The following is a 13,424-nucleotide window of genomic DNA, read 5'->3' on the forward strand; positions in this document are numbered from 1 at the left end:
CTAGTGACTATAGGTAGGATCAAGGATATTGGTTATTAGGTCTTAAATCTTTTGGTTGGGACTAATGACTATAGGTAGGATCAAGGATATTGGTTATTAGGTCTTAAATCTTTTGGTTGAGACTAATGACTATACGTAGGTTTAAGGATATTGGTTGTTAGGTCCTAAAAACTTTTGGTTGAGACTAATGACTATACGTAGGATTAAGGATATTGGTTATTAAGTCTTAAATCTTTTGGTTGGGACTAATGACTATAGGTAGGATTAAGGATATTGGTTGTTAGGTCCTAAAAACTTTTGGTTGAGACTAATGACTATAGGTAGGATTAAGGATATTGGTTATTAGGTCTTAAATCTTTTGGTTGAGACTAATGACTATACGTAGGTTTAAGGATATTGGTTGTTAGGTCCTAAAAACTTTTGGTTGAGACTAATGACTATACGTAGGTTTAAGGATATTGGTTGTTAGGTCCTAAAAACTTTTGGTTGAGACTAATGACTATACGTAGGATTAAGGATATTGGTTATTAGGTCCTAAATCTTTTGGTTGGGACTAATGACTATAGGTAGGATTAAGGATATTGGTTATTAGGTCCTAAATCTTTTGGTTGGGACTAATGACTATAGGTAGGATTAAGGATATTGGTTATTAGGTCTTAAATCTTTTGGTTGGGACTAATGACTATTAGGCGTATGGATTCTCATGTTTTGTATTTAATATTAATAAACTAAATTGATATTGTGATTCATATATTTTGTGTTTGATATGTGTTGTCAGTAGTCAATCGGTAATATAACTGGCAACAGTATAGATGTACTCCCTTATGACTTAGAGTATGAATATTCGAAAAACTTACATAAAACTTTTGTTTGAGGATAATGAAGAGAAATCAGAGAGGCTAAAGAAAGATTTCCTGTTAGGATTGGATGTCAACAAGAGTAAGGTGACTAAGATAAATGGAAACCAAGTGAAACAAATGTTGCTGTGAATGTTGACAAGGCAAGTAGCAGAATGTGTTCGAAAGACAAAGAATGTATGAATCTGTTTTTTGAACCAACTCTTTTATATAGAAGTGAAATTTGTATGTTTAATATGAATCAAAGAAAAAGCTTTGGAAATGTTAATGTGATGTAAGATGAGTTTATAGGCTAAGGGATATGGAGATACATAGGCATGGTAAAAAGGTTATCATGGATGAAATAGTGGATCAGAGTAATTTGGGGCTGACTAAGTCCTATTGAATCAATAGAAATCTACAGGATTGTGAAATTCAGTGGACATTGGAGGAAATGGCTATATGTTTTAATTTATATATATATATATATATATATATATATATAGTGTATGTATATGTACGTATGTATGTATGTATATATATCACAACTACTTATTGCCAATTTAAAATACATGATAAGGAGTCTATTTTCATCAGACACTAAAGCAGCCTTGTAATTGACATATCACTTGAATCCAGTTTTCTTCAAATAAAAAGGTATAAAGAGATTTTCCTATACAAACACAGATAGCGACCGACAGACAGACACACAGGATTGGATTGACCTTTGCTTAAATAACAATTTAAATTCTTGGTCGGGAAAATTTTATGTAACCGAAGTGAAAATAAAATAAAAGTGGCTGATTGAATATGAAGTGAACGAAGAAGATTGAGCTGTTATATCCATTGCTAGGATAAATGATGCCTGGAAGGGAGCTGGAGAAAGTTTCAGAAATGTATTATTATTATTATTATTATTATTATTATTATTATGTTGTTATTATTATTATTATTATTATTATTTTCTAAGCTAAAACCCTAGTTGGAAAAGCATAATGCTATAATCCCAGGGGTTCCAACAGGGAAAATAGCCCAGTGAGGAAAGAAAACATGGAAAAATAAAATATCTTAAGAGTAACAACATTGAAATAAATATTTCCTATGTAAACTATAAAAACTTTAACAAAACAAGAGGAAGAGAAATAAGATAGAATACTGGGCCTGAGTGTACCCTCAAGCAAGAGAACTCTAACTCAAGACAGTGGAAGACCATAGTACAGAGGCTATGGCACTACCCAAGACTAGAGAACAATGGTTTGATTTTGGAGTGTCCTTCTAAAAAAAAAAAAAAAAAAAAAAAAGGTGGTTCAAGAAGAGGAAGGGATTCCTTAAAATGGAGTTTACTTGTTTTCTATATATAACGTTCTTATACATTTTGTATAAAATAAAGAACAATGAAATTTAATGAAAATTAGACTTCTTTTTCTTGCTTGTATGTAGCTTTAGCTTCAGTTTGATGCTTAATTAATGTTTTGGTGAACATCAATATTACTCCTCCAAATGCAGTAAACAGATGAAAGCTTAACTGATGTTCAAGGTTGTTTATCAATATATCGGTACACAATTCAAACCATTTATAGCCACAAGAATTACCTAATAATCATTACAAGCCATTCATTAATCAATGTATGAACTTCAAAAAGGTTCAAACTTGCAGCAAATGTTTTATGTTGAACATGCTAACATAAGTCTTTTTATTGTTTATATACCAAATATTTGTTTTAATGTTATTATTGTTTTTGAAATATTTTATTTTAATTGTTTATTGTTTCAAATGTCGTTTATTTATTTCTTTATTTCCTTTCCTCACTGGACTAATTTTCCCTGTTGGAGCCCTTGGGCTTATAGCATCTTGGTTTACCAACTAGGGTTGTAGCTTAGATAATAATAATAATAATAATAATAATAATAATAATAATAATAGTATACTATAAGCACTATACAAAATTCTATTGTTCAGATTATACTTAAATCAGGACACAAGCAATGTTTATGAACCAGGAATTTTGCCTATTCTTGAACCTGAACTTCTATTCAACCTTATATAAGAACTTATGAACAAACTTTTACAATAATTTATTCTTACTTCAGGATATCCAGGGGCGAAATGGTCGTTTGGCTTGGAGAGGACCACCGTTGCCACAAGGGACGCGAAGAGGATGACCTGAAGAGAGACATTTAATTGGTGAATTCCATGTTAAAGGTAAGGGACTGATTTCTCTGGGGAAGTCTTTGTTTGGGGAATTTTTTAGATTTTTTAGGGGTTCTTTCAGTTTTGTCCGGGGAATTTTTAATTTTTGTCTGGGGAATCTTTGGGGAATTTTTTAGGTTTTTTAGGGGGTCTTTCAGTTTTGTCCGGGGAATTTTTAATTTTTGTCTGGGGAATCTTTGGGGAATTTTTTAGGGGTTCTTTCAGTTTTGTCTGGGGAATTTTTTACTTTTGTCTGGGGGAATTTTTTAGTTTTTTTACGGGTTCTTTCAGTTTTGTCTGGGGGATTTTTTAATTTTATCTGAGGAATCTTTCACTTTTGTCTTAGGAATTTTTCATTTTTGTCTGAGGAATCTTTCACTTTTGTCTTAGGAATTTTTCATTTTTGTCTGAGAAATCTTTCACTTTTGTCTGGGTAACTTTTCATTTTTGTTTGGGAAATATTTTTGTTTTGTCTGGAGAATCTTTCACTTTTGTCTGTGGAATTTTTCAGTTGTCTGAAAAATCTTTCACTTTTGTCTGGGGAACTTCTTTTTTGTCTGGGGAATCTTTCACTTTTGTCTGGTGAATCTTTCTGTTTCCATCACAGGACCCTTTTATGAAGAATTGGTCCCATGCAACGTTGGGTGTTTCCATGTGACTTTTTAGTTTTTTGTTACTTAGGGGATGTAATTCAGATGGTATTAAAGGAACTCGACCAATTATTTTTAGATAAAAGTTTAAATGACACTATATACATAAACACACTGAGACATACATACATATATATATATATATATATATAAATTATATATATATATATATACACTGTATATATATACTGTATATATATATTATATATATATATATATATATATATATTTGTGTGTGTGTTAACTAGATGGGGACCCAGCTACTTAATATTAATGGACTATCTCGGCTGCTACTAGTGAATATCAACATACGAACTGAGATTGAAACTTCTGAAATTTGAACCAATCCACAAGTTTTGAGAACAGTATCTGTACCTTGTACATGTTGATTGTTCGAACGTAGAACGTTGACTGATGTTGGGAGAGGCGTGTGGCGTGCATTTATATACATCTTCTGACACAGATGGCTGAAGGGGTCGTAATCACACGCCCATTTAGGTGGTGCTCTCGAAAGGGCGTCTCCTCCTGCAGGAATTCCCTTTCCTTCTGCATATCCTTCCGACTCCCATGGCCCCCTTTCCCCTTTGAAGGATGCGCTCCCACGTCCGTTTCCCTTTCCGCCCATCAAGCAGCTGTTGGCACGCCCGTCAACATTGTCCTTCGAGTTCTTTTGGGATGCTCTTTTTGATGGGGGCAAAACATCTCCGGGAAATTCTTCTTGTTCTTATCCTTGTTTTTATTGCGTAAATTATATGCGATAAGTGGTTGCCCTGTCGCTTTTTATTTGAGAGAGAGAGAGAGAGAGAGAGAGAGAGAGAGAGAGAGTTTTAATCAGATCTTGCCTGTACATTTTAGTGTCTTATATATGTATTATTTTTTAGAATAATTAGAGAGAGAGAGAGAGAGAAAGAGAGAGAGAGAGAGAGAGAGAGAGAGAGAGAGAGAGTTTTAATCAGATCTTGCCTGTACATTTTGGTGTCTTATATATGTATTATTTATTAGAATAATGAGAGAGAGAGAGAGAGAGAGAGAGAGAGAGAGAGAGAGAGTTTTAATCAAATCTTGCCTGTACATTTTGGTGTCTTATATATTATTTCTAGAAAAATATGAAAGGCAATTTTCTTCAACATTGCCTTGTCTTTAGTTTGTCACACTAATGATTAAATAGATTCTACATTTGGTTAGGAATGACCGAAAGATTTATAAATTTTCCAGGAGGTGGAGAAGTAAAGTCGGTGGAATTGTTTACTCTCTCTCTCTCTCTCTCTCTCTCTCTCTCTCTCTCTCTCTCTCTCCCAGGGATCAATTTTCAATCACATTCCTGTTTGGCTGAGTTACGCTTCCCTGTCACAACAAACGAAAACACAAAAGACAAATTGCTACGGGAAAGTTCCTTGCAAGTGCAGGGTTTAGGGTTTAAACATGAGCGTGTGGCCACTACCTTAGATGTTGCTACTTTTTAACTTAGATTACCTTAAAACATTTCAAATTTCCTTAAATTTGAAGCTAGTAAAACCGAAATTCCCTGAAAAATTTCATTAGCTTCAAAAGATTACCTTGAAACCATGCAAATTACCTCAAAATAAGGAAATTGCCTTAAAAGTTTAAACCCTGGACACAAGTTCAGGGGCCAGAAAATCTAGTTCCATTTACATTAAAGAATGTTTGCATTTTCTCAGCCTTTTTTCACTAGATAAAATAAATATGAAACAGTATTTCATTTCTTTTTAGTTTCTTAATAACACCGCAATTAACAATTTACATTCTGCAGACTCTTTTGATATAATAAATCTGGGTCTAAAACTTGATATTCTCAATTTTCATTGTTAAGTTTTCTTCATCTCATCGTTTGATTATAACAGTAATTAATTTATATTCAAGTCTCGAGTTTCTTTAGAGAAAATACCCAAGAATGTACTGTATACGACAAACAGATCCTGTAGGTCCCGTAGTGCATAGGATTTTCGCGTGACAGGATATTATTATTATTATTATTATTATTATTATTATTATTATTATTATTATTATTATTATTATTATTATTGTTGTTGTTGTTGTTATTCTCATTATTATTGTTATCATTATTATTATTAGTTAAGCAACAACCCTAGTTGGAAAAGTATGATGCTATAAGCCCAAGGGCTCCAGCAGGGAGAAAATAGCCCAGTGAGGAAAGGAAATAAAGAAATTAATAAACTACAAGAGAAGTAATAAACAATTAATATGAGATATTTTAAGAACAGTAACAACATTAAGATAGATCTGTCATATATAAACTATAAAAACTAAAAAAATTAAGAGGTTAGAATAGCGTGGCCGAGTGTAATATTAACCTGAAACTGGATTTTGTAAAATGCGAAACTCGGGTATATTATGGAAGTACAGTAGATAAGCCAGGAAAACAGCTCTTAAAGTAAAATCAATATTAACCTGAAACTGGATTTTATGAAATAAAAAATCAGGTATAACATGAAACTGGACAGGACCGGGAAAACAGCTCTTAAAGCAAAGTAAAATCAATATGAATTTGAAACTTTATCTTGTAAAATGTCAAAATCAGGTATAAGATGGAAGTGAATAAGACCAGGAAAACTGCTATTAAAGTAAAGTAAAATCAATATAAATCTGAAACCAGATTTTGTTAAAATATCAAAATCGGGTATATTATGGAAGTGGATCGGACCAGCAAAGTGACATCAATTTTAAACTTATAACTGGATTTTGTAAAATATCAAAATCAGGTGGATAAGACCAGCAAAGTAAAATCAATATTAACATGAAACCGGATTTTGTAAAATATCAAAATCGGGTATATTATGGAAGTGGATAGGACAAGCAAAGTAAAATCAATATTAACCTGAACCTGGATTTTGTAAAACGTCAAAATCGGGAATATTATGGAAATGGATAGGACCAGCAAAGTAAAATCAATTTTAACCTAAAACTGGATTTTGTTAAATTTTAAAATCGGGTTTAAGATGGAAGTGAATAAGACCATGAAAACAGCTCTTAAAGCAAAGTAAAATCAATATTAACCTGAAACCGAATTTTATAAAAGGTCAAAATCAGGTATAAGATGGAAGTGGGCGTTTCTGCAAACCGTGTCACTGATGGGAGAGTCATCAAAATCTTCTTAGGGCCCAAATGACCATCCGAAAACGATTAGATGGCGAAAGGCCAAAGTAGCGGGGAAATGCCGTCGTTCCTATTTGTGCTAGAAAGGAGGGTCGTCGGAAATTGATCATCAAAAAAGATAAGAGGAGGACATCAAATGAATTTTTTTTTCTTTTTCATTTTTTTTTCGTTTTTTGAACGCACGCAGCTTAATATATTTACTGTTAATCGAATCTGAGTATGCTTTAGCACGAATATATATATATATATATATATATATATATTTATATATATATTTATATTTATATATATATTTATATTTATATATATATTTATATTTATATATATATTTATATATATATATATTTATATATATATATATATATATTTATATATATATTTATATTTATATATATATATATATATATATATATATTTATATATATATTTATATATATATATATTTATATATATATATATTTATATATATATATTTATATATATATATATATTTATATATATATGTATATGTGTGTGTGTATGTATATACATATAGTTTATATATACATACGTGATAGTTTGTGACTAATTGTATTTATGCCATATCAAGCAACAAATAACCCACTGGTAGGTAATCTATAATTCTTTATATGATAACCTTTCTTACCATGACTAGTATTCGGATTTGGGGATTTTTGAGCGTTTGCGTTTGGAACTAAGGTAACAATAACCATATTAACCCATCAGAGAGAGAGAGAGAGAGAGAGAGAGAGAGAGAGAGAGAGCAGGATGTTATAAGCCCAAGGGCTCCAACGGGGAAAAATAGCTTAGTGAGGAAAGAAAATAAGGAAATAAATAAACCGACAGAGAAGAGATGAACTATTATAGTGAAATATTTTAAGAACAGTAACATTAAAGCAGATATTTCATATATAAAATGTAAAAAGAGACATGTCGGTCTGTTCAACAATGTGAACAGGTACTTCTTATAGAGAGAGAGAGAGAGAGAGAGAGAGAGAGAGATTTGGAAATACGCCAATCTATATTGAAACAAAGAGACAGACAGACAGATAAGAGAAAAATGTGGAGGGGTTGGAGAGCAGTCCGGTGGTCTGTGGAGACGTGGCATCTGTGGGGGAATCCGTTTAAAACCAGGTGTCATCCCCTTCTTGCCATTTCTCGCTGCGTTGAGTATAGTGGTGATCCACCAAAACTAAAATCCATTCTTCTAAATGGACCTCATTAAAAGCACATTTGTTTATAAGAAATAGAAAATTAAATTAATGCCTTGATAGACTGACGTTTGTTCAGGAAGTCATGATATGAGTAGGCGCATAAAAATTGTCAAATATGATATTATTATTATTATTATTATTATTATTATTATTATTATTATTATTCGCGATATTGTTTACTCATTATGGTTTGCATATAGAAAGATGATTATTCAGTTTCTTCACTATAAAAATGTCCTCCTCTCCATCCCTGACGCCAATAGTATTTATTTTATTTTTCCTTTAGTAAAAGATGGGAATGAAAATGTTGCTCTAAAAGTACCATAGACCAGCAGATTTGCAAACCCATATACGCACTGGAACTGGTCCTGCTAATTCTTTTATGGCAGATTGATGTAATGCTTCAATTCTTTCCAACTCCAACTGATTGATGGTCGGATCAGCGAATGTTTTGACCAAAATGTGTTTTCATCCAGAAGAGAAGAGAATGTTTTAATTTAGTCTGACCTTTACGCTCACGGCTGGTGTGGATATTATAATTAGATTTGCCTTTTAATTAAATGGAATATATTCCTCCCTCATAAAAGTTAGAATAGCCACGTTTATAATGACGCAGTGGGTTTTTTTTTTTGTTTGTTATAATCTGAATAGAAATACAAAAGGAGAAAAAAAATGCTGGAAATAACGCAGGATATTTTTAGCGCAGGAAAGGGTCTTTTTCCTTTACCGTCATTAGCAGTTCATATTCCAGCCGTCCTTTGGCTTTTTGTTAAAAGGTCAAACGGGGAAAGGTGTGTTTCGTCTCCGCTTATATATTACTGGTGTGTGTCATTGTGTGTGTGTGCGTGTTTTTTTTTTTCTCTCGAGGGGGAGAAAGGAAATATTTTTTGTTACAATCGAGAATTGGTTGTATCTTTTTTTGTTTATTTTCGTAGATTTTTTAATCTTTTAAGGGAATAGTTTGTCATTAATGTTGTTGTATTTCATAAAATATCATCTCCTTTATTAGAAAGTAACATAATTTGATCCCTTCAGTAGACAAAACTGTGTCTAGTTCCTAAAATTGTAGATACAAGTATATGAAGAGAAATTGTGGAAACCTTCAGTTATTCTGTTTGAAGGGAAATTCATCACAAAGGAAAAAAAAAAGATGCAATGTGCTTTCGCTCTCCAGTCCGGGATTGCCTGAATTTCAGAAGGGCAGAAAGATTAATGTTGATTCTCGGGAGGTCAGACTCGAAAGGACAGTTTTGAGGACTTTGCCTGACAGTCGTTTATTATAACTCCGTATTTTATAGATTTTATTTTAACAAGACCAGTTCGCCCTTTCTGCCTCCTAATGTAGGACTCGCGTGAAGAAAGTATTTTATGTGGAAAGGTAAATGAAGTAAAATAATTTGACATGAAAGGCGGACTGTAAATGGTAACCTCCCCCCCCCCTCAGTGATCAATCTTGGGTTGTGGGTTGTGGTGGCCTGTTGGTAACGTCCTTGCTTGGTGATCGGCAGACTGGGGTTCGATTCCCACTCAAACTCTTTACAGGATGCCAGAAAACCTTAAATCAATCAATCAATCAAACTCTTTACTTCCTTTAGTGTCTGCAACCTCACCATCCTTGTGAGCTAAAAATGTGGAGTTTGGGGGAGCCTATAAGTCTACCTGCTGACTCATCAGCAGCCATTGCCTGGCCTTCCCTAGTCCTACCTTGGATGGAGAGGAGCCTTGGGCGCTGATCATATGTATATATATGATCAGTCTCTAGGGCATTGTCCCTTGCCTCTGCCATTCATGGTCGGCCTTTAAACCTTTAAAGAGAAATCTAGGCAGCGAAGGTCCCAGAACAAGTTCTCTTCAGTCCAAAGAGACAGAACTGGGCAACATATCCCGAAATTAATTCAACCACTGTGATATCTGAAGTGGAAATGAGTTGAATCTTTGGAATTTCCAAAGTTTAAACTTAATGGAAATGTTTTCTTGATCAAACTTTCTTGAGTCTCACGTTAAGATCTTGGTTTTTATTCTGTTATTTCTATTGTGTAGTTACTTTGTTCTTTTATATTTTCCTTGTAATGGTTTGGTTTTCCTTATTGGCTTTCCCAATTGTTGTTCCGGCTTGGTTATTAGTGATTATAATGATGATGATAGAAATGATGAAAATGATAATAGGTTGTAAATGTAATATTTTTCATACGATTACTTACAGCAAGTAAAAACCTTTAGGCGTCTCAGCAAAAAAATAAATGAAATAAAAGCTTAAAATGTTGAAGTAAAACGTAATTGGTTATTAATAATAATTATGATGAAGAGGATGATAAGAATAATAAGTGATAATAATCGGTGGTAAATGTAATATTTTTGTTACAATTTCTTTGAGCAAATAAAACCTTTAGGCGTCTCGGCAAAGAATGAAACAAAAACAAATAAAAACTTCAAAATGTAATGGTAGAAACGTAAGAGCAAAGTTTGTGCTAACTCGGAAAGCCTCTTGTGTTGTTGTGAATATTGTTGTTGAATCTCCCAACAGTTCCGACGTCAACAAATGGTAGGCAGGGCGCCGCAGGGTTGCCAAGGTTTTCTAAACACAGAAAAACCCAACTTCTAACCAACTACAGTTTTAAAAAGCCAACTTATTGGGTAGAAAAAAGGCCAAATGTATTGCATTCAAGGCCAACCTTTTTTTTATGATGTTACTCAAGGGCAACCCATTTCAAAAGGGCCATATTTGAGGCTTTTGGCCTGAAAAAAGGCCAACTTGGCAACCCTGCAGGGGTTAAAAGAGTGCTTTTGTATTTTCCTTTTTACGCACAATGTTTCGTCGATTCAAAATATCTTGTTTTTCAAATATTTCAATTTAGTAGAGAAGTATCTTTGTTTGTTTTGAAATGTTCATCATTTTATAGACTATATTATATATATATATATATATATATATTCTTCATCATCATCTCCTCCTACGCCTGTTGACGCAAAGGACCTCGTAGAGGATTCTTTGGCTAGTTACATCACAGGATAGCCAGTATAATGTATATATATATATATATATATACATATACATATGTATGTGTATGTATATATATATATATATATACATATATATATATATATATATATATAAACACACACACTCTTCTCACTCACCCTTTACAATAATTGCTGAATCACAGCTAAACCCTCTATGTAATAAAACTTCCAAAAACACTCCTATTGTAGAAAGGCCATCCTCCATATATTTCAAAGTTAATGGCTGTTACACTGCCACTATTAAGATCTTTTCTTTCCTGCCTGAGGTTGTAATAGCAACTGATGGCCGCCGTGAGTTAAAGAGAGACTGGAATACGATTCTGGAGTTTCTCCGGCTCCTTCCCTTAAATATTTTTCGGTTTATTTCAATGACAGTTTTTTTACATTTTTTAGTTTATTAGTTTATTTTTATCTTTATATTTTGAAAGTTTGCTTGTTTCATGTAAATGTGGTACATTTGCATATTATTATTGTTATTATTATTATTATTATTGTTATTATTATTTTTATTATTATTGATTATTATTATTATTATTGTTTTTCTTGTTGTTGTTCATATTATTATTATTATTATCATTATTATTATTATTATTATTATTGTTGTTGTTTTTTATATATCATTATTGATTTTGTTAGTGATAGTATCATTATTATTATTATCATTATGGTTATTATAATTATTATTATTATTATTACTTTTATTGTTAATATTTTTATTATAAATATTATTGTTATTTTTTTTTTTGAAAAATTACGATCTAATTATTTATACAAAGTTTACTAAGTACCAATGGCTGGAGGGAAAAAAAAACAACAACAGACGTTCAGGAAACTGGAAACTGTAATTTTGCAAGCAATTGCTTCATGAAAAGGGCTCAGAAATCTTTAGAAATTGTTATCATTTTCCGACAGTGAACTGAATGCATTATAGGATAGCATTAACCTAGTGCATAAATTGGATAGTTGTCCAGTTTTATTAAGGTTGCATGAATGTAGAAATCCGTCTATTCAAGTGGAATAATGTGAAAGCGTAATGTGATCGATGGTGTGGTGTTTTCGTTTAGTATTTCAGAGAGAGAGAGAGAGAGAGAGAGAGAGAGTGGTGGGGGGTGGGGGGGGGGGGCTGGGGTTAGGGGTAGGTCTTTGATTATTTTGTATAATTTATTAGTTAAACTACATAAGCATACATTACATGTTAATAGTGTATATACATAGGTATACAATTGTGTATATATATATATATATATATATATATCATTCCATTGTAGGGCAAAGGCCTCGGACATCTCCTACTCGCGTTTGTTTATGGTCTTTCCATGCAGGTCTATAGCCGCAAATGAATGAATTTTCACCAATGGTTGAATTCTCCGCAAAATAACTGAATTCTCTGCAATGATGAATTCTCATCGGAAATTAAAATTCTCATTGATGACTGAATTATCAGAGATGAATGAATTCTCAGCCCTCTTTCCAGTTATCGAACCCAAAGTCAAAAATTTAGATTCCTGGGAGCCTCATGCTTTAGGGTTGGGGTGGCCGATGCGGTAACGTCCCTGACTGGTGAACGCCAGACTGGGGTTCGAGTCCCGCTCAAACTCGTTAGTTCCTTTGGTAGCTGCAATCTCACACCATCTTTGTGAGCTAAGGCTGGGGGTGGTTTGGGGCAGCCTGTATGTCTAATCTGCTCAGTCAATAGCAGCCATTGCCCTGGCCCTCCTTGGTCCTAGCTTGGTTTGAGAGGGGGTTTGGGCGATGATCATATGCTTATATGGTCAGTCTAGGGCATTTTCCTGCTTGCTAGCGCAATGTCATTTCCCCTTGCCTCTGCCATACATGAGCGGCCTTTCAGCCTTTAAATACAATAGTTATGAAATTAATGACATGTTATATTGCTCCTTTTAGAGAAAAAGAAAGGGTAGAAGAAGGCTCCTAATATTTATAAACAAATACAGTAACTTCATTATTGAATGCTGAATTCATTTAGGTAAAGGATTGTGCATTGATTCAATGTAAGTATTATTTTTTCTAAAAAAAAAAAAAAAAATCCAATCGGATTTTAAAATTCATAAACGATCAAGCGCTCTCTCTCTCTCTCTCTCTCTCTTCTCTCTCTCTCTCTCTCCTCTCAAATTTTGTTTTAATAATTTATCCCACAACTATATTAGATAGTTTGTTATTGTTCCCTTAATTAAAAAAAGTCGTAAACTCCATCAATTATATTAATTAAAAAAAAAGTATTGCCATAAGACCATCCTGAGAAAATTTTCATCACATTTTTCATAAAACTTTCTAGATCCAATAATAATAAACTTTTTAATTGCTATGAAACGACGACGGGATTTTTAACTTTTAAGGATTTCGTGAAGTCGGAGGATTA

General features: G+C 32.8%; 1 protein-coding gene across 1 annotated transcript in view; it reads right to left on the bottom strand.

Moving 5' to 3' along the window:
• LOC137619612 (pro-resilin-like) overlaps positions 1-4,149 on the bottom strand; it is a 5,176-nt gene extending 1,027 nt beyond the window's left edge. Inside the window, exons 1-2 of the mRNA XM_068349794.1 lie at positions 4,053-4,149; positions 2,923-3,000 (exon numbers count right to left, since the gene is read on the bottom strand). Coding sequence (XP_068205895.1) covers positions 2,923-3,000; positions 4,053-4,118 — 144 coding nt within the window. The 5' untranslated portion in view covers positions 4,119-4,149. The remainder of the gene's footprint in view (positions 1-2,922; positions 3,001-4,052) is intronic.
• Positions 4,150-13,424: the final 9,275 nt, after the last annotated feature.

The sequence above is a fragment of the Palaemon carinicauda genome, chromosome 26 (genome assembly GCF_036898095.1).
Source record: "Palaemon carinicauda isolate YSFRI2023 chromosome 26, ASM3689809v2, whole genome shotgun sequence".
Classification (NCBI taxonomy): domain Eukaryota; kingdom Metazoa; phylum Arthropoda; class Malacostraca; order Decapoda; family Palaemonidae; genus Palaemon; species Palaemon carinicauda.